Source organism: Jaculus jaculus, chromosome 14, assembly GCF_020740685.1.
Source record: "Jaculus jaculus isolate mJacJac1 chromosome 14, mJacJac1.mat.Y.cur, whole genome shotgun sequence".
Taxonomy (NCBI): domain Eukaryota; kingdom Metazoa; phylum Chordata; class Mammalia; order Rodentia; family Dipodidae; genus Jaculus; species Jaculus jaculus.
Window position 1 is genome coordinate 62,289,228 of NC_059115.1, and position 23,712 is coordinate 62,312,939.

Sequence of the window (23,712 nt, forward strand, 5' to 3'; positions counted from 1 at the left end):
CGAACACGGTGAGGTCCGACAAGGAATCCAGGTAAGCAATGCCTTGCAGTGCGCCCTGTCTTGCCACGTTCTGCAAAGTCTGGGGTCTGGGTAAAGGAAGCCAAAGCGCTCATAAATTTCCAGAAGACACAAAAAGCCAGATTTTTGCTCTACCGCTTGTTTCAATTCAGCCTGCTCTGACTTCGTGATAAGCAGATGTGGGGAGGTCCCAGGGTGGAGGTCCCCTGAGACAGAGTTCCAGGCATTCATTCATGTACTCACCCCCTCTTCCCGACCCACCCTAAACTTAAGCTGCCTGCAGTGTGACGGAGTTCTAGGGAAACTCAGTCTCTCCTCAAAGCTGCCACTCAGTCCCATTTAGGAGAGCCTGGAAGGCATGTGGCTCATCCTGTTTGCCTGCCCGCTCCATCCCTAACCTGCCTTCATCATCTTCACCCATTCATCTCTATGCTCTTTCACGTACACACCATGACACTACAATTTCTGCACCCTCAGGAGGGGACTGTTGAGAGGGAACAATCATATTTTGTGTGTTTTGTATTTCTTGTGTAGTTTGATCTGTCTGATGTTGACTAGAAGCTGTAGCTATGATGCCCCACGGAAAACTGAAACTCTACATACACAAACCTTGGGTCACACGGTGGACAGAGGGATCATAGCCTCACGTTGCCTTTCAGCTCCTTCCCAAACCATCATGAAAATGTGCTTACTCTGGATGGGAAAATTATTTGTAATAAATACGCTCATATACAAGTGACTCATACACACCAGTGTTAACCTACTCCACATTTGCATCATGTTGAATTCTTGTTAACAATAATAGCCAGAGCTATAGTGTCAGGTAGCTAGTTAGAAATTAGCAGGCTTGGGCTGGAGTGATGGCTTAGTGGTTAAGGTGCTTGCCTGCAAAGTCAAAGAACCCAGGTTTGATTCCCTAGGGCCCATGTAAGCCTGATGCACAAGGTGGCCCATGTGTCTGGAGTTTGTTTGCAGTCGCTGGAGGGCCTGGAAGACCCATTCTCTTTCTTTCTCTCTGTCTCTCTCTCTTTTTCTCTCTCACTCTCTCAAATAAATAAAGAAAGGAAGGAAGGAGGGACAGGCTTAACCGTCATGGGTGATGGACACCCCTCTCCTACTCAGCTCTGAGTCCCACCTGCTGTGTCCTTGGTAACATACTAATATTATAAGGGAAAACAGCAATTGGAAAAGGAGGAGGAACGTATCACAATGGCTCCTACCTTTAAGATTTAGAATGCCAGGCAGGGGCTGGAGAGATAGCTTAGTAGTTAAAGCACTTGCCTGAGAAGCCTGAGGACCCAGGTTCGATTCTCCAGGTCCCATGTAAGCCAGATGCACATGGTGACACATGCATCTGGAGTTCATTTACAGTGGCTAGAGGACCTGGCATGCCCATTTTCTCTCACTCTCTCTTTCTTTCTCTCAGATAAAGAAATAATAAAATAAAATAAAATAAAATACTGGGCTGGGAAGCTTGCTCAGGAGTTAAGGATGCTGATCCAGGTTCAGTTCTCCCAGCCCCACATAAAGCCCAATGCAAAAAGTAGTGGAAGCATTTGGCAGCTGTGAGCAGTAGCAAGAGTCTCTGGTGTGCCCAGATGCACACATGCATACACAAACACACACACATGTGCAAATAAAAAAACTCATTTAAAAAAAAAATTCAAGCTGGTCATGGTTGCACATGCCTTTAATGCCAGCACTCAGAAGCAGAGGTAGGAGGATTGCTGTGAGTTTGAGGCCAGCCCGAGACTACAGAGGAAGTTCCTGGTCAGCCTGGACTAGAGTGAGACCCTACCTCAAAAAAAAAAAAAAAGACAAAGAAATTTAAAATACCCTACGTTAATTTTTTTTATTCTTCTTGCAAGGTAATGTGTGAGTTTGTGTGACAGTTACAATACACTTTGCATTGTTGTACATTGGAACACTAACTGCTTTATCAGAATGTATTTTATAGTTCTATCTATGAGTTCAGTTAATATTAATTAGCCTCATTAAGTACTGTGAACTCTATATCAGTGAAGTCACAAAAATGTATGCATTTTCTTACAATGATTTTTTTTTTTTTTTTTTTTTTTTGGTAGTCAGGACTGTGCTGTGGACCACTGACACCAACAGGAGGTGTCTTGGAATAAAAACATCTACATTTGTTTAGTCAAAATTCTAAGTAAAAAAAAAAATATGAAAGAGAGGAATGTGAAGGCAACAGGGCTTTGTTGATACTGATTAAATGAAGGCTATTTCCTCACACTAAAACATGGCTACTTTTACACACACATTCATTTTTTTTTTCTATACTTTTTCCTGTTTTTTTTTTTTTTTTTTTTTTTTTTTGCTGTTTTTTAGGTAGAGTCTCGCTCTAGCCCCCAACCTGAAATTCACTATGTAGCCTGAAACCCATAGTGATCCTTCTACCTCTGCCTTCTCCACCATATGCAGCTTTTATACTTGTTTCTTTCTAAATTAATTTATTTATTTACTTGAGAGAGAGAAAGAAGCAGGAGAGAGTTGCGGGGAGAGAATGAGCACGCCAGGGCCTCCAGCCACTGCAAATGAACTCCAGGTGCATGTGCCACCATGTGCATCTGGCTTACATGGGTCCTGGAGAGTGGAAGTGGGATGCTCTGGCTTTGCAGGCAAATGCCTTAACCACTAAGCTATCTGTCCAGCCCTTATACTGTTTTTAATCTGATCTGTTGCATGAATTTTGGTTGAAAAAAAAATGAGACCTAAATCACATCTCTGGCCAGAGACATGACTTTCTGAACTGTCAGAAGGTTACTGTCCAGCAGGATGTTTTCTGGTAAAGAACAGATACATACAATTTTCACCTCTCTAAAGAGTTACTCCAAATTGGCTGGTCAGTCAACAGACTGGAAACTGCCCCTCAGGAGAGCTGTTTGTTCTATAAAGTTCTGAAGCTACTGTAAGCCTGCCTCAAAAGGTAGTTGTCACAGTGTTCTCTGTAGCCTTTGCCCACTCTCGCAGTTTGAGCTTGCCTTCCCTCTATAATGGTCTCCCTGGCTATTATCCATTTACATCCCTTAAGGGTATTACTTCATAATAAACTCTCATCCATGTGTGCTCTGTGAGTCTCTTCTGAATTCTTTCAATGAGAATGCAAGGACTGGGCGCTGAGGGGAAGTCAGAGCAAAATGAATGTCTAAGAGGATGAGCCCCACCTCTGCAACTTTCTCATGCCTTTAATTGACTGGTATGGTTTTCCTTAGCACAACCCTTCGTCCGTATTAGAATGCACTCACAATTTCAACCAGTAGCCTAACCTTTGAGAATATAAGCTATAAACTCTTGTGTGCATGCACGTGGACTTTGAAGGTCAATTAAGATCCAAAGATACTATTTCTTCTGAAAGTATACATAGGTCACCAATTCAAGAGTTATTATTTTTTTTTAAATTTTTTTTTCATTATTTATTTATTTGAGAGTGACAGACAGAAAGAAAGACAGATAGAAGGAGAGAGAGAGAATGGGCGAGCCAGGGCTTCCAGCCACTGCAAACAAACTCCAGACGCGTGCGCCCCCTTGTGCATCTGGCTAACGTGGGACCTGGGGAACCGAGCCTCGAACCGGGGTCCTTAGGCTTCACAGGCAAGCGCTTAACTGCTAAGCCATCTCTCCAGCCCCAGAGTTATTATTGTTACACAGCCTACAAACTCAATAAGTAATAGGCATGAAGATTTTAGTCTATAAATCCAGAAATCTTTCTAGTAATTCAGGTCATTTTATTCAATTATTATTGCTTAAAAATACTTACAGAGCTAAATAATTATCTTGCAATGCTGCCACATTTTCACGAATTATAGTTGAATAAATATTCCATATTGAGTTAATTCTCTTTAGTAGATACTTCTGTGAACCACAAAGAAAGTATATCATTAGCTTTGGCTCACAATACCAACTCTTTACTGCATCTCTACTGATCTGAAAGATATTAATAGAGAAGTGACGAATATTTATTCACAGCTTATCTTCATTTGTGATTAAATATGCTAGCTTATCTTTACAACCTAAAATGTGGTCTAATGCTTCTCGTATCACTTACTATCACTTTGCCAATAATGAAGAACCCATCCAAGCTTCTCCCATACACATCTCCTAGACCTAGAAAAGTATTTTCATCTAAGAATAAACAGCTATGATTAAAAATAAATAGACATATGGAATGAATAAGCTATTGCTTTGGGAAAGGCCGATTTCACAGATGTAGGCAAGAACATGGAAAGAGGGGTAGAGGATTTATCTAAAAACCATGTAACAAAGCGTGAAATTACCTTTAATAAAGGGTATATAGCATAGCTGCTCACATCAGAGACAAGATCCCTGGTTATCAAGTTTACCAAGACTTCATGCCATACTATGATTTCATCTTCTTCAGCAAGGTACTTGGTTAAATCAAGTGCTGTCTCAATCTCAATATAATTGTTTCTGTTTGATTTGAAAAAACACATACTCAAAAAAACCCTTCACCTGCTAAGCAATTCATACTCTTTCCATATTTTCTCCATGTCTGAATGTCTGACTTCAAAGGAATATGTGAATAAATTGGAAGGAGGGGGGCAAAGGCCCCATCTTACTGATAAGGGGGAACCCAAGAAATGTTGCCAGATCTTTCATTTCTATACAGAACATTTAAGTCTCCACATTGAAAGCTGTAGAAAATCCAGACCAAATATTGGACTGATGATTGAGTAATGAAATATTGTGTCTTTAGAATATATTCTTATGAGAACAGAGTTTCCATTCAACAAGTGTAAGCATTCTCAATCTAATGCTCTACAGCTGCTGGTGGACATGGAACCTCAGAGCTCCGACCCCGCAGTTGCTGATTGCAGAATCATTGGTGAAGAGCTGATGCATGCACAGGAAGCTGCTAAGGAGAGGCCTCAGAAAAGGTGGTGGATACGAAGCAGAAGGAGAACACATGCATGGGAAAGCCAGGGAGGGCTTTATGCAAGAAGAACTGGAGAAGAGCATGGAAGGACAGGTAGAATGGAAAAGGATCAAGAAGGCCACACAGCACAGATGGCCCAGTGAGAATTAGTACGATGGGCAAAGTTCAAGGGCAGCAGGCTTCTGTGTATAGTGAAGGGAAGACACCAATGTAAGGTGGTCCAAACCCATGGAGACCCTTGGACATCAGGATGCACAGTTACAATTTGGTGGGAAGGTACTCTAGGCTTGTAAGTAGCTAGGGTAATGTGGTAAAATTGCCAGAAATTTTATTGCCATCTTACAGAGGATGTAATGGAACCCAAAAGAAATAAAACCTACCTACTAATGTAATAAACCAGATAAAAGATAAAAACTTGGCTTAGAGTATAAGTGATGAAAAATAGGTAAGGTGAGGTGAGAATCCAAAAGATGAGGAATTACCAAGAACGATTGAGTAAGACATGGTGAGCGTCTAAGCACGTGCCATGGGGGAGGGAAGAGTAGAGGATGTCTCTGGAGTTTCAAGTTGGGTGATGGGAAGAATAGTAGCAAGAGAGAGAGAGAGAGAGACCCCTTTAGAGACTAAAATAAAATTCACTGCTTAAGGTCATTTATTGAAGCAACCACAGAATAAACATAAGGTAGGAGGCAAGCCAAAGAGAGATGTCCATTTACAGCACAATTGAGCTGCTCAATATCTGCCGGACACTGCACATGGACATGATAAGATAATCGCTGGAATGGTAAGAATGAGTGAATGTTCAAAGGAACGAAGGAAGAGGATATGAATGCGACTGGGTTTGAGCATGCTCACAGCAGCAGGAGGAGGTGAAGCCAGGCATATGAGCAGAATCCAGTTTGCATATTGAAGTATCTGGAAGCCAGAAAGGTTGTTTCCTAGAGTTTGTGGTCAGTGCTCCCAAAGTCACAGTGACCATGGGGAGCTGCTTCAGCCAGAGAAACTCGCTATGTGTGTCAGAGGAGACAATCAGTCAAAAGAAAAGAGACAGATAATTAAGAACCTGACAAACTGAAGGGAGGGCACACTAGATAATTTATTACACATTCTTTAATGCTATTGCCTGAACATATAATAATATACCTGGTTTTAATGCTGGCATAGCTCATAACTGAACAAATCCAGCATATGCATATAAAATTGAAAATTCTGTAGTTATTAAAATATAAGCCAGACATCATTACAATTATAGCTGTAAGCATCACTCATAGGTAACTTCAACATCTTAGTTGATAGCCTGTTTATGTCCAACAATTTTTTTATGCTATAAAACTCCACAGTATTTGACATTAATCTTGCTTTTGTTATCATTTTATTTATTTAATTTAATTTTTTTTTTTTTTTTTTTTTTTTGGAGACAGGGTCTCACCTTGTATCCAGGCTGGACTCAAACTCACAGAAATCTTCCTGCCTCGACCTTCCAAGTGGTGGAAGCACAGGCCTGAGCCATCACGCTCCCTTTCGACCCTGATATCAATTAGTTAAAGCCTTTGCATACTATAGAACCAAGTTCTTAGTAATGAGATGATTATTTTATAGAGTTCTCATGATACGACCACAAGAGAAGAAAATGTACTCACTTAGACAAGGAAAAGGCGTCGTTCATCAGCTGCAGTCTGTGGATAACAGGAATAGCCTGCAGAAGAGACCCCAAGATGCTCAAGAAGACATGAGGACAGGTTGGGTAAAATGTCAAAAGACAACTTAAAGATTATTGCTGCCTTATCAGTCACTTTCACAGGAATTTTCTCATATGTGGAGAAGTAGTGATGACTAAGGACAGCCCACAATGTATTCATCATCCATGAGGCTTTGATTATGATTGGATATCAATCATAATGCTTAAAGATGTCAGAGAGCTGTACCAGAATATGCCCTAAACCATACCATGTTAAAAAAAATAAAACAGAAAAGTAAAATTAAAAGAACATATATATTAAATCACATTCTACTATCCTAATTATTTTTAGGTGAGCTTTGCTATACAGAATCTTAAATAAATGTTATTTAACACTACTTTTTGTAATAATGAAGTATTCTTTCAAATGGTATTTATCCTCTAAATATTTTTCTGATGTGCCACCATCAGGGCCATGGTATTCATAGAAAGGCAGGGGCCGGCTGCCAGCCCAACCCCTCCACACTGATAGGTCACAAACAGGGGTCTCAGCCTTAGAGGGGCCCAAAGCCTCTGTGCCATTCCTCCAGCACTGTGATGTGTTTGGACCTAGAAAATTGATCTTTATAGCATTGCTCTGAGCCTCTGAGTAAGCTAAGCCTAATCCCTCCCTCAGCAATAGTTTCATTTCCTCTCAGGCCATAGCAATGTGTACCCCGATCCATGTCACCAAACAAAAAGAACACAAAGTTTTATATGTATGATAAACCAAGTCTGTTGTGGAACTTGGTTAAGTTCATGAAGGAGTGAATCTACAATGGTTTCCAGGAGGAACTGCTGTGATAACCTAATACTTCTGAGGCTTGCAGCGTCCTTAGTAGTTATTAAGAATGAGTCAGAGTGTCAGGCGTGGTGGCACACGCCTTTAATGACAGCACTAGGGAGACAGAGGTAGAAGGATCACTGTGAGTTCGAGGCCAACCTGAGACTACAGAGTGAATTCCAGGTCAGCCTGAGCTACAGTAAGATCCTGCCTCAAAAAACAACAACAACAAAAATTAGTCAGTCTGAAAACAGGCTTTAAAAGAAAATATTATAAGTGGCATTTGTAGCTTTGCTTAAAATTTCAATAGCATTAAGAATTACTGGACATCTCTGAGGACCAGAATTGTGTCTGACTTCTGTTAAGCATATATATTCTCTGGTCTAATCTTCCCAAGAACACTTCATGGTTCATCTTAAACCATAAGGTAAAGCTGGTCTGTTATACCTTTTTTTGCAAGTAAACTGAGACACGGTACACAAGTCAAGATCGCAGTTCAGGTAAATGATGAACAAAATGTGAGTTCAAGTCTACCTGACCCTCAACTCAGACTCTGGGCCGACATGCTCTGCCTCTTCCTCGGCTGCACAGGCTGCGGGGACAGCTCTCGGCTCAGCACCGCTGCGCTGTGAGTGGAGTCTGAGTCCCTGGCACGGTTTCACAGCAAGCAACACAAAGAATCTGAAGCCAGCATCCATCTCTGCCCATGAAGATTCAGTGTAAGCCAGCCAATTAAAGCCTGACTAACCTGATCCACATTTCACATTTGTAGATGCCATCTTGATTTGTGAGTTTTAAAAATAATTTAAAGTAGGGATGGAGAGATGGCTTGAGGAGCATGCCTGAGAGGCCTGAGGACCCAGGTTGGATTCTCCAGATCCCATGTAAGCCAGATGCACAAGGTGGCATGTACGTCCAGAGCACGTTTGCAGTGGCTAGAGGCCCTAGTGTGCCCATTCTTTCTCTCTCTCTCACTCTCTCTGTCTCAAGTAAATATATAAAAATAGATCTTTAATGACATTTTAAAAACATCTTTATTTATTTATTTGAGAGAGAGAGAGAGAGAGGGAGGAAGGGAGGAAGGGAGGAAGGGAGAGAATGGGCATGTCAGGGCCTCCAGCCACTGTAGACGAACCCCAGACACATGTGCCTCCTTGTGCATCTGGTTTACGTGGGTCCTGGAGAATTGAACCAGGATCCTTTGGCTTTGCAGGCAAATGCCTTAACTGCTAAGCCATCTCTCCAGCCCCAAAATAGAGCTTAAAAAATTTTTTTTAAGTGATATTAGGCTATTTTTGATGTTTCATAAATAAAGTCATCTCACAGGAAGAATATGTTTTAGGAGTCAAAATTAACATTTTCTAGCATATACTAAGTATCTAGTATGGTCTTAGAAATTTTAGGTGTAGTTTTACCTACATTACATTAAATTTACCTACATGGCATTTAGAAATATAAAAAGCTAAAAGAATGCTTAAAAATACATATTCAACCAAAATTACCACTTTCTAAGAATAAGAGCAAAACTACCTCTGGCATGTCTGAAGATGGGGTAAGAAAGGACAGACACTCCTGCCATCAGAAAGCTCTCTCTTTTAAAATAGTTTATTCATTTTCAAGCCAAGAGATATGGAAGAGAGACAGACAGAGAGAATGGGCACACCAGGGCCTCCAGCCACTGCAAACAGGCTCCACATGCATTTGCCACTTTGTGCATCTGGGCATCTGGAGAAGGCTCATTCTTAATGATGGTAGAGTGACTATGAACCATAGTTAAAGGACTGTACCTTGGGGTCCTTTTCAAGCTGTTGACTTAATTTCTTCCAACCTAATTGATCATAATTAACTCTGTAATATCCAGTCACATTCAAATTTAAAATCACCCAGTCACTGTCAGAATCTGAAAGCTGCATTTCAGGGAATGCCTCTAAAAAAAAAAGAAAGAAAAGAAAAAAAATAGCTTGAAATAAGATTTTTAAAAAGTTTTCAATATACTTGCATTTAATATGCTCTCACTTCCCAACAATAAACCAAATATATTGAGTTTACCATGTTTTTATATTTTCACGCATGATTTTTAAGCTCTATGCTAAACAGTGACAATATATTTTAGCTTTCAATGAGGTTTTCAAAAGCTAGATGTTGAACATTTTATTCTCTGCCTTTATATATGTGTATTGCAAAGATGCCTTATTTATTCATTTATACAGCCATTCATTTATTTACTTTTACTTACTGCTGCTTTTATCTAGCCAGACTAAAGGTTGAGTGGTTCCATTTTTCATCCAAAGAATAGGGACAATCCACGTGCCACTTTTTGAAAGAAAAGGAAAAAAAAAATAGAGCTATTTTTCATCCATCAGAATATACAGTCATCTAAGAGCAAAGAGAAAATAAATCAGCAGATTTCTAATTTCATGTTTTTTCTTGCTGGACACATGGGGCTTTGTCCACACTGGTCATGTTGCTTTGCCTCTGTGTTCGTTTGCCCTCTCATTGTGTATTATGAATTTACATCTTATAACATAGGTGACTACCAAGACCACCTTGTGACTACAACATGGAAGGCCCACTTTTGTCAAATTATAGCCACCTGGCCTCACTCAGGGCTATTCAAATACTGCAGACAGATCCAAGTCTGTCTCTGCCAAGGAAGGTGAAGGGTCATTTAAGAAGAAAAATCTTGACAAAAAAATATATTGAAAATATTTCTCAGCCTTGAGCTTCCTCCCCATCTGCAATGTGTTCAATAGGAATTAGCCAGAACATTTATATTCATTGAAGGCCTATGTTTCCCCCATCACACTCATATGGCATTGTGGGTGTCTGGGGGAGATGTCTGGGGGAAATGTATGGGGGGAATGGGGCATGGTCTGGGTGAATTGGCTGACCACAGGGAGAACATGAATCATCAGTTATTTTGAGTCTCCCTCACATTCTCAGACTTTCGGCTGTGGGCCTGTGTTTATCTGCATGGTTAAGACTCAGCCCATTTCCCGAAAGTCATGGGCAGTGAGAAGGAGCCTTGCGGTGCCTGGTTTCTCTCCTCTGGGGTTGTGAAGAACGAGTAGGATTACTTGACATTTTTGATGCTATTTTAAAATTACTCATTTTTGTTGACACCTACCTCAATGAGATGTGAGGGCCAAAAACAAGTGTCATTTAGCAAATTGTCAAGGGAAGAAAAGGAAAGGGGAAAGTGGTGAAATATGCATCTACCGCCTTTCATTTCGTTTCTGCAACAAGTCGCCACGATGTGTGCTGTTCCATTCATGTTATAGATAATGCAACTAGAACTCAGAGAATTCAGCAAAACAGCCTCTAGGTTTAACTTTTGGTGAAATCAGTAGTTAAGCCATATTTGAATGCATATAAAGACCATAATTGTTTTTTATATTTAAGCATTTTATTTATTTTTTGAGGTAGAGTTTCCCTCTAGCCCAGGCTGACCTAGAATTCACTATGTAGCAAAAACCATCATTTCATTTATTTACTTATTTATTTTGGTTTTTTGAGGTAGGGTCTCACTCTGGTCCAGGCTGACCTGGAACTAGCTATGTAGTCTCAGGTGGCCTCAAAGTCATGGTGATCCTCCTACCTCCGCCTCCCAAGTGCTGGGATTAAAGGCGTGCGCCACCATGCTCAGCTAAGACCATCATTTTAAAGCTGTAGGTCTGGTTTTAAAATATTTTATTTATTTATTTAAGAGTAAGAAAGAGGCAGACAGGGATAGATAGATGATAGATGCATAGATAGATGTATAGATAAATTAATACATAGAAAGTGAGAGAGGATGGGTGCACAAGGGCCTCCAGCCACTGTAAGTGAACTCCAGACACATGCACCACCTTGGGCATCTGGCTTCATGTGGGTACTGGGGAATCGAAGCTGGGTTCTTAGGCTTCGCAGGCAAGAGCCTTAACCCCTGAGCCATCTCTTCAGGCCAGGTCTAGTTTTAAACATGCAAACACACATGTGCACCACACAATGTGCACACATAGAGCTGTCCTCCAGGATCTAGTGACCACAAACTCAGTCCTGTGTTTGTGGAAGAGACCACTTAGCAGTAGGACCCCCTTTCTCTTAGCTGAGTGTGGCTGCATGTGACCCTATCTTCTTGCTCCTCGCCCAGAAGCCTGAGGAATTCGTGATTTCTAGGCAGTAATAAGGGATCTAGAACACTCCAAAGCTTTGCTCGCTTGGGTGGCTCTAAATCCTAGGACAAGGGTCATGTTTTGGTTCCTAGCTGAGGGTCTCTGGCTTTGCTCAGGACCCAGGGTTGTGCCTCATGCCAGCACGCAGTGGCACCATCCCTTCAGAGGGTCACCTGGCAGAGCAAGGGTGTGCTCAGCAAGGGGCCCACTTCCTCACCACAGTCCAGTTTCCACCCAGAGCTCAGCCCCAGGGCAGGCGAAGAGGCGGAGCAAAAAGCCACCTACTTGTGACTTAGCAGAGTCCGATTTTCAGCCTTTTCAAGGTAAAAGGGCTCCTGTTTCATGACACCAGTAGACACATTTAAAGTGATGACCGGGAAACCTCCCTGGTATGTCCAGCTGTCCATTATGCTTTTCACTGTTGCTGGCAAATGAATTACACTCTGCTCATCGATGGCCTGTTTTAAAAAAAAAATCATCATGAAAGCAGACACCATTTATCAGCACAGCCTGGTGAGGTAGCAGTCTCCTAAAAGACGCTTAAATAGCCATTGTGGCCCGTGTTTAGAATCCCCAGTGCTTGATATCCTAATGGGCCAAACGGACAACTGTTTATGTAGTTCTCCAGCATCTGAGGGAGATTAGTCCTAGGGTGCCCACAGGTATCAGAATCCATGAACACAAATGTTCCTTTATAAATAGAGTAGTCCTTGACCCACATGCAATGGTTGTTATACTGTATTGTGTAGGGAATAATGACAAAAAGTGTCTGTATATGTTAATAAGTTGCAAACGTAATTTTTCTACTAATTTTATATGTGGGGTTAGTGGAATATACAGCAAACGACACAGATAGCTGATTACATGAGTGGTTTTTATTTCATTCATTCATTCATTCATTCATTCACTAAACACATATTTATGGACCAACTATGTGCCAAGCTCTGTACTGGGCATGGAATTACAATGAAAACTAAAAACAGATTATCTATCTAAGGTAATTTCTTAGACAAGAAAAAAATCATTTCCCTGTGTAACTGTCACTCATCCATAGCCTCCTGGTCTTGGGCTGTATCAGACAAAAAAAAAAAAAATGCTCAGCAAAAATTATCTAAAAAAAAAAGACAGCCAGACATGGTGGCGCATACCTTTCATCCCAGCAGAGGGCAGAGGGAGGATTACTGTGAGTTCAAGGCCAGCTTGGTACTACAGTGAGTACCAGATCAGCCTGGGCTAGAGCGAGACCATACCTTGAAAAACTGGCATACAATTACCATTTGAAAGTGCCTCCACAGATCATCCTGTTCAGCATTTGAGTAAGAGAATGTCTCCAAATACGACTGTGAAAATTAGAAACAGTAGAGGTTATAAAAACAGCATACCAAAAAGTAGCATACAGTGCAAATTATGTTTATTGCCATGCAGGTGAGAGTCTTGAAAGCTCACCTTGAGTGCGCTGATAAACAAACGCTCATTCAGGAAGCTGGAAAGCATCCGTGCCAAAGACGCTCCCTGGGACGCAGGAAGTAGTGTGTTATTTGAACAAGAGTGAATATTTACACACTGATACGTTCCATTTCTATAAGCAATATTCCTGATTGTACTCCTAATTACATTTTTCACTTCACTGTAATATTCCCAGTATCCCCAAATACATTAGTAAAATGGTAGATTGTCACCAATAAATAGGCAAACAAACAAACCAAAATTTAAAAAAAGATGAGCAAACATTCTACATATGAAGTTTGGGCTACACAAAAATATTCAAATTGAGATCCTTGCATACTAGAATAAACTCCTACTAAACAGAAGAGTTTGCCTTTAAAGAATCAAGTTGTGTCAAGTTTGCCTGCAGTGCTAGATGGCACCCAACCTCTAATATATATATATATATAACGTGTGTGTGTGTGTGTGTGTGTATACACACACACACACACACACACACACACATACATATATTGGTTTTCCGAGGCAGGGTCTCTCTCTAGCTTAGGCTGACCTGGAATTCACTCTGTAGTCTCAGGGTGGCCTCGAACTCACGGTGATCTTCCTACCTCTACTTCCCGAGTGCTGGGATTAAAGGTGTGTGCCACTATACCTGGCTTCTCTAGTATATTCTTAATGGTAGGTGGTACTCAACACTGAGTTAAGGCTTGATTAATACTTTCTAGGGAGATCTAATTTAACATTTTCTGAAACCTATTTAGTCAATAAAATTCTTTGTCTCAAATGTTTTAAGTTGCACATTAACCCATTTTGTGCACCTTTTTGAAATATACAGCAAAAGGAAATAGGTTACTATTTTTTTTTACCTTGTTGTAAGTAATTAAGTCAAAGAGTTTATTTATTTCACTTGTTTCTGTGAAATTTTTCACCCTCACAGACACAGCTCTAGACATCAGGGCATGATCTTCTTCGAAGACACCATGTAAAAAGTTAGAGAAAAAGATCTCATTCTGTAAAGGAAAAGATTGAACCACATTAACTTCTGAGATGTTACAAAACCAGAAAATCAAATGGTCCTAAAATAACTTCCCAAATGCAACTTGAAAAGGGAATAAAATGATAGCTGAGAAGTATACAAAACTGTAATATATATGAAACAATAGCAAAATTATTACTTCCCTTTTTGTATCTTTTAATTTCAATTTTTAAAAAGTCAACTAAAAATTAATGTTTCTAAGTCATATAGTTTCCACGGATACTGCCTACCGGTATCTGTGTGGTTTCAATCCTCTAGAATTTTCTTGATCAATCACTGACTCTTTAAAATTGATCACTGTTCCAGGCTGGAGAGATGGCTTAGCAATTAAGCGCTTGCCTGTGAAGCCTAAGGACCCCAGTTCGAGGCTCGATTCCCCAGGACCCACATTAGCCAGATGCACAAGAGGGCACATGCATCTGGAGTTCCTTTGTAGTGGCTGGAGGCCCTGACGCGCCCATCCTCTCCTTCTCTCTCTATCTGCCTCTTTCTCTGTCTGTCACTCTCAAATAAATAAATTAAAAAATTTTAAAAAAGAAATAAAATTGATCACTATTTCTTACATGCATATTTTCATAACAAAAAGCCCATTATATTTACATATTCACATGGATTCTAACATAATAACTTACAACAGGAAAGAAATCCAGACTGGAGACAAGCATTTATGACTCATTTATTGTGAGAAAGCAATTTATTATAATGTAATGACAACCACAGAGCTCTCCAACATACTAGCTTCTCTCTGACACATAACTAGAACAATTTCTCCCTGATATAATACTGGAAAGAAAACCAATTTATATCCAAAGAGGGTCTTGGGATGACAAAAACAGCAGGTGAAGTCCTCCTTGTTCTACATAAAGCCTACATGAAACTCTTTCAAGCCCAAGTTTGTCCACTGTGGATGTCAGCTTATGTTGAAAGGGAACATAGGGTGAGGAAGTTGGGGTATGCCTCAGTAGCAGAGAACTTGCCTGGCATATATGAGACCCTGGATTTAGGGGTACAACATCACAAAATAATTATAAAAATAGAGTGAGAGCTGACTGGCAATAGAGGCCATCTCCAAGTCTTCTGTTTCCTTGGACCAAGAAACATAAGAAAGATGGAGAAAAGTTACTGAGTAACAATACCCCAGCTGGAGTTTTAGAGACCATAAGATTCTTGGTCCTCACAGTTCTGAACACTTGTATACAATTCATTCATATCATATATATTTTTTAAACTTTATTTTTATTTATTTATTTGAGAGAGAGAGAAAGTGGCAGAGAGAGGGAGTGAAATAATGAGCGCGCCAGGGCCTCCAGCCACTATAAACGAGCACTCCCTTGTGCATCTGGCTTACGTGCGTGGGTCCTGGGGAATCGAACCAAAGTCCTTTGGCTTTGCAGACAAACACCTTAACCACTAAGCCATCTCTCTAGCCCTCATATCATATCTTAAAGACTCTCAGCTGAAATCAGGTCAAGAAATAGAAAAAAAAAAAAGAAATATATTTGTGAAGACGATTCTGTGATCTCCCTACTCAATTTCAATCAAATTACTAAACTAAAGGGAAGCCAGCGTTCTTTTCTCCAGAGCATTGAAACCAGCTTTAGACTTTACATGCACACCAAACTCATGGCAGCTTCCTCAAGTACCAGGATCTCATGTTCTCCTGGCAAGAGCTGCATTCACTCAGCTCCACAAAAGACTGAGAAATGTGGACTGAGAAAAGAGTGGTTAAGCCGGGTGTGGTGGTACGTGCCTTTAATCTAAGCATTTGGGAGGCCAAGATAGGGATCATTGTGAATTCGAGACCAGCCTGAGACTACAAAGCAAAGAGTGGTTAAGAAAGCAGTAATAAAAAGACATGACAAATGGCTCTGAGAATGTTAGCTTCAAAAATACTAGCAATACATTTTTCTGATGGTTTGCCAGATAGTGACATTACCTTAGCAATTTTCATTGCAGTAAGGGGTGGGTAACTGAAGTTAATATTAACCATATGTTTTATTTGATCAAGAAAATAGAGAATGATTTTCATTGTCTTGTGAGAATAAAACTTCCTTTATTAACTGGAGCATGGAGTTAATTCCAGTTACAACCAAATGCTTTTCTAAACAGTTAGAGATGGCATTTCCCATGTTTGGTGATTTGATCCAGGTGTCCCCCGTAAACTTAGGTGCTCTGAATGCTAGGTTCCCAACTAATGGAGATTTGGGAATTAAGCCCTAGTAAAGGCAGTGTATTGTTAGGTGTGGGCTTATGGGTGTTACAACTAGTTTCCTCTTGCCATTGTTTGGCACATTCTCCTGTTGCTGTTGTACACCTGTTGTTGTTAGCCAGGAGGTGATGTCTACCCTCTGCTCATGCTATTATTTTCCACTGCCATCCTGGAGCTTCCCCTCAAGTCTGTAAGCCAAAATAAACACTCTTTTCTCATAAAATGCTCTTGGTCAGGTGTTTTCTGCCAGTAATGAAAACCTGTCTGCAACAGTAAAGTTGGTACTGAGAAGTGGTGTCACTGCTGATAGACACCTGGCTGTGTGGCTTTTGGCCCTTTTGAGAGGAATGTGGAAAGATCTGAAACCTTGGCCAAAGAGACGCCTTGCAGTTCTGTAAGTACAGCTTGATGGACCATTCTGGTCAGAGTTGAAAGATGTGAATGCAGTAAAAACTATGGACTATGAGGTTTGGCTTATGAAGGTGAGAAAGAGCTTTGCTTGGACTGGGCTAAGAGCAGTTTGTATGAGAGGCTTGCTGTTATGCCCCTGTCCTGAGAAGTTGTGCAGGGCTGCATTGTGTAGAAATGGACTGGTGTGAGCAGAGGGATATGGCACAGAAATAAATGAAATCTTTGGACCAAAACTTCTGCCCATTCAGCTATAAGTGTTTGAGAGATTACAACCATTGAGTTTGGGCCAGATGACCTGCACTGGGACAACAGGAAGAATGCAGACTGTTTGGAAGGGGCCTGAATGCTGAAGGAGTTCCCCGTTCTTCAAAGTCTGCTTTATTCCCAACTGGAGTAACAAGATGGCAGCCCACCTGGTGTTGTGTAGTATAACAAATGCAGGAAAGAGAGGGCCATTGAATTTGCACCACGCTTTTGTACTTTGGAGATGGCCATGGGCAGTGCGAAGCAGGCTTCTTCAATTACTGTGTGGAGCCCAGTGGAACCGTGATGAATCTTGGGTTGCGGTGGAGACCCAGTGGAGGTGCCAGGACCATGAGGAAGCTGCCAGCTCCAGATGAAGTTTTCTGGGACTGTGAGTAATCTCACTGGAGGGGTGGAAATGGAACTCCAGAGACTTCATGCTGGTTAGAATTATCAGACTTGGAGACTTGTCACTGACTAGAGTTGTTGGACTTGGAGCTACAGAGTTTGATGTCTGCCCTGTTTAAATCTTGTGTTAGTTGAATATTTGTTTGCGATGCCCAGTGCCATCTTTTGCAGTGTGAATGTTTATTCTGTACTATTATGGAGGGGTTTTTTGGATTTTTTTTGGTATTATGGCTCAGTTAAAAGACCTTGGACTATGGTGATGTATGAATATCATTGCAATTGATAGAAGCTACAGTGACTTTTAAAGTTGGACTGAATGCATTGTGTTTTAAATCATGCATGGTTATCAGTTTATGGGGGCCAGGAACAGAATGTTGTGGTTTGATTCAGAACACCACAAATGTAGGTGTTCTGAATGCTAGGTCTCCAGCTGTTGGGAATTTGGGAATTAAACCCTCCTGGAGGCAGTGTGTTGTTGGGGGTGGGCCTATGGGTGTCATAGCCACTTTCCTCTTGCCAGTATTTGGCACACTCTCCTGTTGCTGTCGTCCATCTGATGTTGGCCAGGAGGTGATGTCCACCCTCTGCTCATATTGTCATTTTCCCTTGCCATCACTGAGCTTTCCCCCAATTCTGTAAGGCACAATGAATCCCCTTTTCCCACAAGATACTCTGGGTCGGATGTTTTCTGCCAGCAATGTGAACCTGACTGCAACACCATGTATGGTTGTATTTCATAAAAAGATATAATATGGTTTTGTAGATAAGGGTGCATGGGAATGACTTTTGAAGATGACTATGATTTATTATAATATATATGTATAATATGTATTTTTCATGGTTATAACTTGATCAGATCAGGAATCAAGCAAGGGACAAGCGTCCTGGGCTGGTCTATGATGGCACTTCCAGAAAAAAAAATTAACTGAGGAAGGAATTCAAAGTGAGCAACCCTTCTGGTGGGTGGTGAACTATATACAAAGAATCACTAGGGGACACAGGGCTTTTTGCCTGTCTGGTTGCGCTCCTCACTGGAGCGTGCATCTACCCTGTGGCTGCGATCCTTCTCCGCAGCCTTCCAACACAGACCATAGACCGGTGACTCTCAAGGGGTCTCCAGGCCCTCAGTGCTAGATTAGGACTGCTGAAGCCTCCAGCCTCGTGGATTCAGCAGCAACCAAGTTGTCCAACTTTCAGTTGTACAGTTACTGTTGGACTTGCAAGTCTGTATTCTGTAAGCTAGTCTAAAAAAATACTCTTTATCATGCAAACTCATTATATTAGTTCTGTTCTTCTTAAGAACCTTCATTAAGAACCTTAGTACATATGCATATGAAAAGAGTCATAAAATGAACACACACACACCATTAGGTCCTTGAGGATAAGAGCATTTTTATATGTTTTTGTCTCTAGAGCACAGTTGTTAAACCCTTCACAGTGTCTACTCTCAGATCTGACAATTAACTACTGTGCCACCCTGGTCAACTTACTTAATACTTTGATGCCTCAGTTTACTCATCTGTAAAATGAAATAACAATTGCATTCATGGTTGTTCAGAGGATTGAGTAAGAGGATGTCTGCATGGAATTCACACTTCCTGACACATTCTTGGTGCTCTGTAAGTGGCAACTGCAGTTATTATTATTATGCTGGCCATTAGACAAGGCCCAGACAACTGGGATGTAAATGCCACTGCGATCTAGTTAGGAAAATGACCTTGGGTACCTCACTGTAGCTTACACTACTTCATTCTCCCGATCTATATAATGATATGATACTCCCTTTCCAGGACAACAGGACCTGTTGACAGTCTAGGGGAGGAAGGAAGAGGCACTGCTGAGGGACAGGCAGGGGCAGGTTGTTTGGAAAGAGAGGGATGGGTGCATGAGCCTGAGGCATTAAAGAGGCTGCTCTACTGCAGTGCCTTCCAGTTGCAGTGGGTTCACAGACACAGAAAGAGAGTATTTGAAGTGAGGGAGGGTATTGCGGGCCAAGATAGGCTGGCCAATGTTTAATTCTGTCAAACAACCAACCAAACAAATATTTACTTAAACTATAATCATCTTTAATAAGTGAAAGAAATTTTATTACCAAAATAATATATCAGTTCTCCATATCTATGGGTTCCAAATCTACAAGTCACAAATCACAGTTCAGAGACATAAGGGAAAACATTTTGTCTGTGCGGAACATGTACAGACTTTCCCCCTTGTCATTATTCTCTAAACAGTAGGATAACCACGCCTTGCATAGCATTTATATTACACTAGAAATTACCAGTAGTCTAGAGACTATTCAAAGCCTATGGATGTGTGCAAAGGCTAAATGAAAATAGCACACCATATACATATATATACATGTATATATATATGTATATGCATATATATGTACACACATACATATATATGTGTGTGTATATATATATATATGTATATATATATATATATATATATATATATATATATATATGAACTGAGCAACTAGAGATGTTGCTACCAGAGGGAACCAACTCCCCAGATGCTAAGAGAAGGAACATAATCTTTGAATATTCTTTGAAACAGGTTTTGCCTGTAAAGAAAATTGGGCCGGTGGAGATCAGCATTTCACAGATTAATAAGCTCTTTGAAAGAGTGAGAACAGGAAAAGAGAAGCCAAGAAACTAGTCTTGGGACAGTAGGGAGGGAGAAGACAGAGAGCCTTGCCAAGGCAGCAGGGAGGAGCAATCCTGAGTGTCAGAGAGGTGATGGAAGGCAGAAGTAGTGTGGGGTACAAGCCAAGAGAAGACTTCTGCTTCGCTCGAAGAAGTGAGGACTCTATCAAAAGAGAATATGAGGGCTGGAGAGATGGCTTAGCGGTTAAGCGCTTGCCTGTGAAGCCTAAGGACCCCGGTTCGAGGCTCGGTTCCCCAGGTCCCACGTTAGCCAGATGCACAAGGGGGTGCACGCGTCTGGAGTTCGTTTGCAGAGGCTGGAAGCCCTGGCGTGCCCATTCTCTCTCTCTCCCTCTATCTGTCTTTCTCTCTGTGTCTGTCACTCTCAAATAAATAAATAAAAAATTTTTTAAAAAAAAAGAGAATATGAAACACAAATATTTAAATAGATTTTTAAAAATTTAGCTTTCCCATGCCATTCTGAAAGAACCTCCTAATGACTCTAAATGAATTAGGCATCAGAGAAAAGCCATAGTTGAAATAATCAGGTATTCTAACCCTTTAGTTTTTACTATCTAGTATTCTTTTCTTAAAAATATTATTTATTTATTTATTCATTTATTTGCAACCAGGGAGGGATCGAGTGAAGAGAGATGAACAGAGAGAATGGGCTCACAGGGCCTCCAGCCACTGTGAACAAACTCCAGACGCATGCACCACTTTGTGCATCTGACTTTATGTGGGTACTGGGGAATTGAACCTGGATTGTTAGGCTCTGCAGGCAAAAGCCTTAGACTGAGCATCTCTCCAGCCCCTGCGTAGTATCCTTTATTCCAACCATTAAGACAATATTTAATGGGTTGTTATAAGTATCATATTACTTATCATTAAAGCCAAACAGCCCAGGTTATAGATACTAGTAGTAGAAATAAATGAAAATGACCAAAATCCAATATAATGAGATCTATATAAATACCTTCTTAGCTGAAAGGATAAAATACTAAGCATTCACTAAAACCTTGTTTTTAAAACTTATTTAATAATGCAAATAAATTTTCATGGTGTAATATGGAATAGAAAAAAACATTAGAAATTTCTGTACAAATATCACAAACAAAAAATAACAGTAAGTAAAAAACCTGGAATAAAAAATACATGAAAAAGACAACATGGGTCATCTCTGGTATACGTTTTATTAATTTAGTGCTCCCTGGATTTGTCTGTATTTTAAACATTTTCAACAAGTATTATGCATTCTTTTTATGATTAGTAAATAAAAAAAAATGTAACACACATACTTACTCTTGGGAGTTTAGGATTGAAGTAGTTAATTATTCCAAGTTCAAAATAAGACGCAAACCCCTCATTGAGCCAGAGATTGTTCCACCAATTCATGGTCACCAAGTTTCCAAACCACTTTTGGAGAGAGAAGATAAAGAACTTTCATAATTTAGGTTATACTCATTGCAAACCCATGCTAAATTCATGTGCAGCCCAAAAGAACTCATTAAGCTCTGTTGCCATCTCTGTAACTTGAAAACAGGACCTCATCACACAGGCTGCTGTCTCGGCATGAGGAGGTATCGATCATGTACTTATTTGAAATAACTATCTCACCTCTAATGATTGAATGCAATGTTTTTTTCAAGCTGTGATCTTTCAACATGAGGTGAGCATTTCATAAACTAATGACTTTAACTGAAAGTTGTCTTTAGTTAGATGAAGCCAAATTCCCAGAGGCTGTCATCCCTACTGGTTTTTGCACCTTCTACTCTAGATAGGATTTTACTGCAAGCAGAAGTTATGTTTTTAGGTCACAATTTGACATGTCCCACATTCAGGCAACCCTAGGTCCTTCAGTGTGATTCAGCTGGAGTTATTATCTATTTTAGCTGAACAGTGCTGGACTTCTCAGAAAAGAAGAACACAACAATTTCCAAAATCCACAAATTCATGCCCCCGTTCTAACCAAATTCTTCCAGCAGCTGCTAGCAGCTTGTATTCTGAGGTAATGTGTCACTTATCTTGTAATAAGGACACTTCTGGGATACTGATGGGATGCGTGAAAGCGTGTGCTGACTGTGCAGGGGATGGCATTTGACCTTAATAGGTCTTCTTTTCCAAAACTTTGTGTGGAGCCACATAAATAATAAGCCAGTGTCCTATTTGAGATGCTTGCATTTGTCACACGCTTATGTTAATGGGATTGGGATTAAATGTAGGTGTGAGAATGCCTGCCAGGTCAAATGGTGGGTCTTCTAAAAGCCAGGAGCAAAGCTCAGCTTGGTCTCAGCTGAGCCTGGGTCACTTCTTGTTCCCCACACCAGGGGTCCTATCTGCATCCCTTCAGCCACTCCCCAAAACAAGATTCAATAAAAGTTTACAGTAATTCACTGCTAAAATGTGGCTACTTTTCAGTGATGCTTTTTCAGCATCTTAGATTTGTTCATTTTTATTTATTTATTTGAGAGTGACAGACAGACAGAGAGAGAATGGGTATGCTAGGGCCTCCATCTACTGCAAATGGACTCCAGATGTGTGCGCCCCCTTGTGCATCTGGCTAACGTGGGTCCTGGGGAATCGAACCTCGAACCGAAGTCCTTTGGCTTCACAGGCAAGTGCTTAACTGCTAAGCCATCTCTCCAGACCCAAGTGATGCTTTTTAATAACGCCCCCCTTTTTTGATTTTTCAAGGTAGGGTTTCACTCTAGCCCAGGCTGACCTGGAATTTACTATGTGGTCTCAGGAGGGCCTCGAACTCACTGCAATCCTCCTACCTCTGCCTCCCAAGTGCTGGGATTAAAGGCATGCGCCACCACGCCCAGCTTAATATATCTTATTTTAAGAGGGGAACACAGAACAAGGACTCAGAGCTCTGGATGGCTTATGTCTGCCCATGAGAGGTTAAGATTTGGGTGCCAATTCTCAAGCCTTGTCTGGACTATGCCCTTGATTCAGTAGGAGCCGTCCGTGCCAGCCCAAATTCAGCTGAAATTTGAAGGATACAGATGTTTCCTTGGCCTCTACTCACCGTTAAACTTTTCAAGACATGCTCTTCTTAGCAATCTTTTATCCAAATTTGATATGTGGAAGGTTTTTCCTCGTGTTTGCTGCTTTAGGCAAGGCAGCTAAGAACCTCTTTGTGTGAAATAAGAAAGAACATTTTACCACATGCCTGGTGTCCGACCTCATGGGAAAGAGTGTAGGAGATCAAGGCCTTTTTCTCCGTCAGTTCGTCATTTGGTTGCAGCAGCAAGAATGATTCGTCAAATATCAGTAGTCCCCAGTTTTCCATGGCACGGTTGTCAAAAATAGGCAAGGCAATTATATCTAAGTGAATTTAAGTAGAATTAAAAAAATTAATCATCTCTTCCCCAAAACTGTGAGTCTAGCCATAAATGATTCCCAATTGGAATCATAAAATTACTAAAAAAAAAAAAAACATACAAGAGAAAATTTACAATTTGAGGAGAGAGAGATGAATTTTTAAAATGAATACCAAGGGTGGAGAGATGACTCAGCAGCTAGAGGTGCTTGCTTCAAGCCTGGTGACCTGGGTTCAATTATCTAGTGCCATGTAAAGCCAGGTGCACTAAGTGGTGCATGCATCTGGAATTCACAGAAGATAGCTCTTCCCAATCTTCGAATCCAAAACTTCTTCTGCTAATCTCCTTAGCTATTCCAGGAAACCCTTTGCCCAAGCTGTGAATGATACCAGCACCT

At 40.7% G+C, this 23,712-nt stretch overlaps 1 protein-coding gene across 1 annotated transcript in view; it reads right to left on the minus strand.

Annotated features, from left to right (window-relative positions):
• Positions 1 to 23,712, minus strand: part of Lvrn (laeverin) — a 77,254-nt gene that overhangs the window by 17,581 nt on the left and 35,961 nt on the right. The window contains exons 5-15 of the mRNA XM_004651560.2: positions 23,165 to 23,319; positions 21,292 to 21,405; positions 13,898 to 14,041; positions 13,032 to 13,097; positions 12,860 to 12,925; positions 11,871 to 12,043; positions 9,668 to 9,744; positions 9,219 to 9,358; positions 6,571 to 6,626; positions 4,311 to 4,464; positions 3,794 to 3,888 (exon numbers count right to left, since the gene is read on the minus strand). Of these exons, the coding sequence (XP_004651617.1) occupies positions 3,794 to 3,888; positions 4,311 to 4,464; positions 6,571 to 6,626; positions 9,219 to 9,358; positions 9,668 to 9,744; positions 11,871 to 12,043; positions 12,860 to 12,925; positions 13,032 to 13,097; positions 13,898 to 14,041; positions 21,292 to 21,405; positions 23,165 to 23,319 (1,240 nt within the window). The remainder of the gene's footprint in view (positions 1 to 3,793; positions 3,889 to 4,310; positions 4,465 to 6,570; positions 6,627 to 9,218; positions 9,359 to 9,667; positions 9,745 to 11,870; positions 12,044 to 12,859; positions 12,926 to 13,031; positions 13,098 to 13,897; positions 14,042 to 21,291; positions 21,406 to 23,164; positions 23,320 to 23,712) is intronic.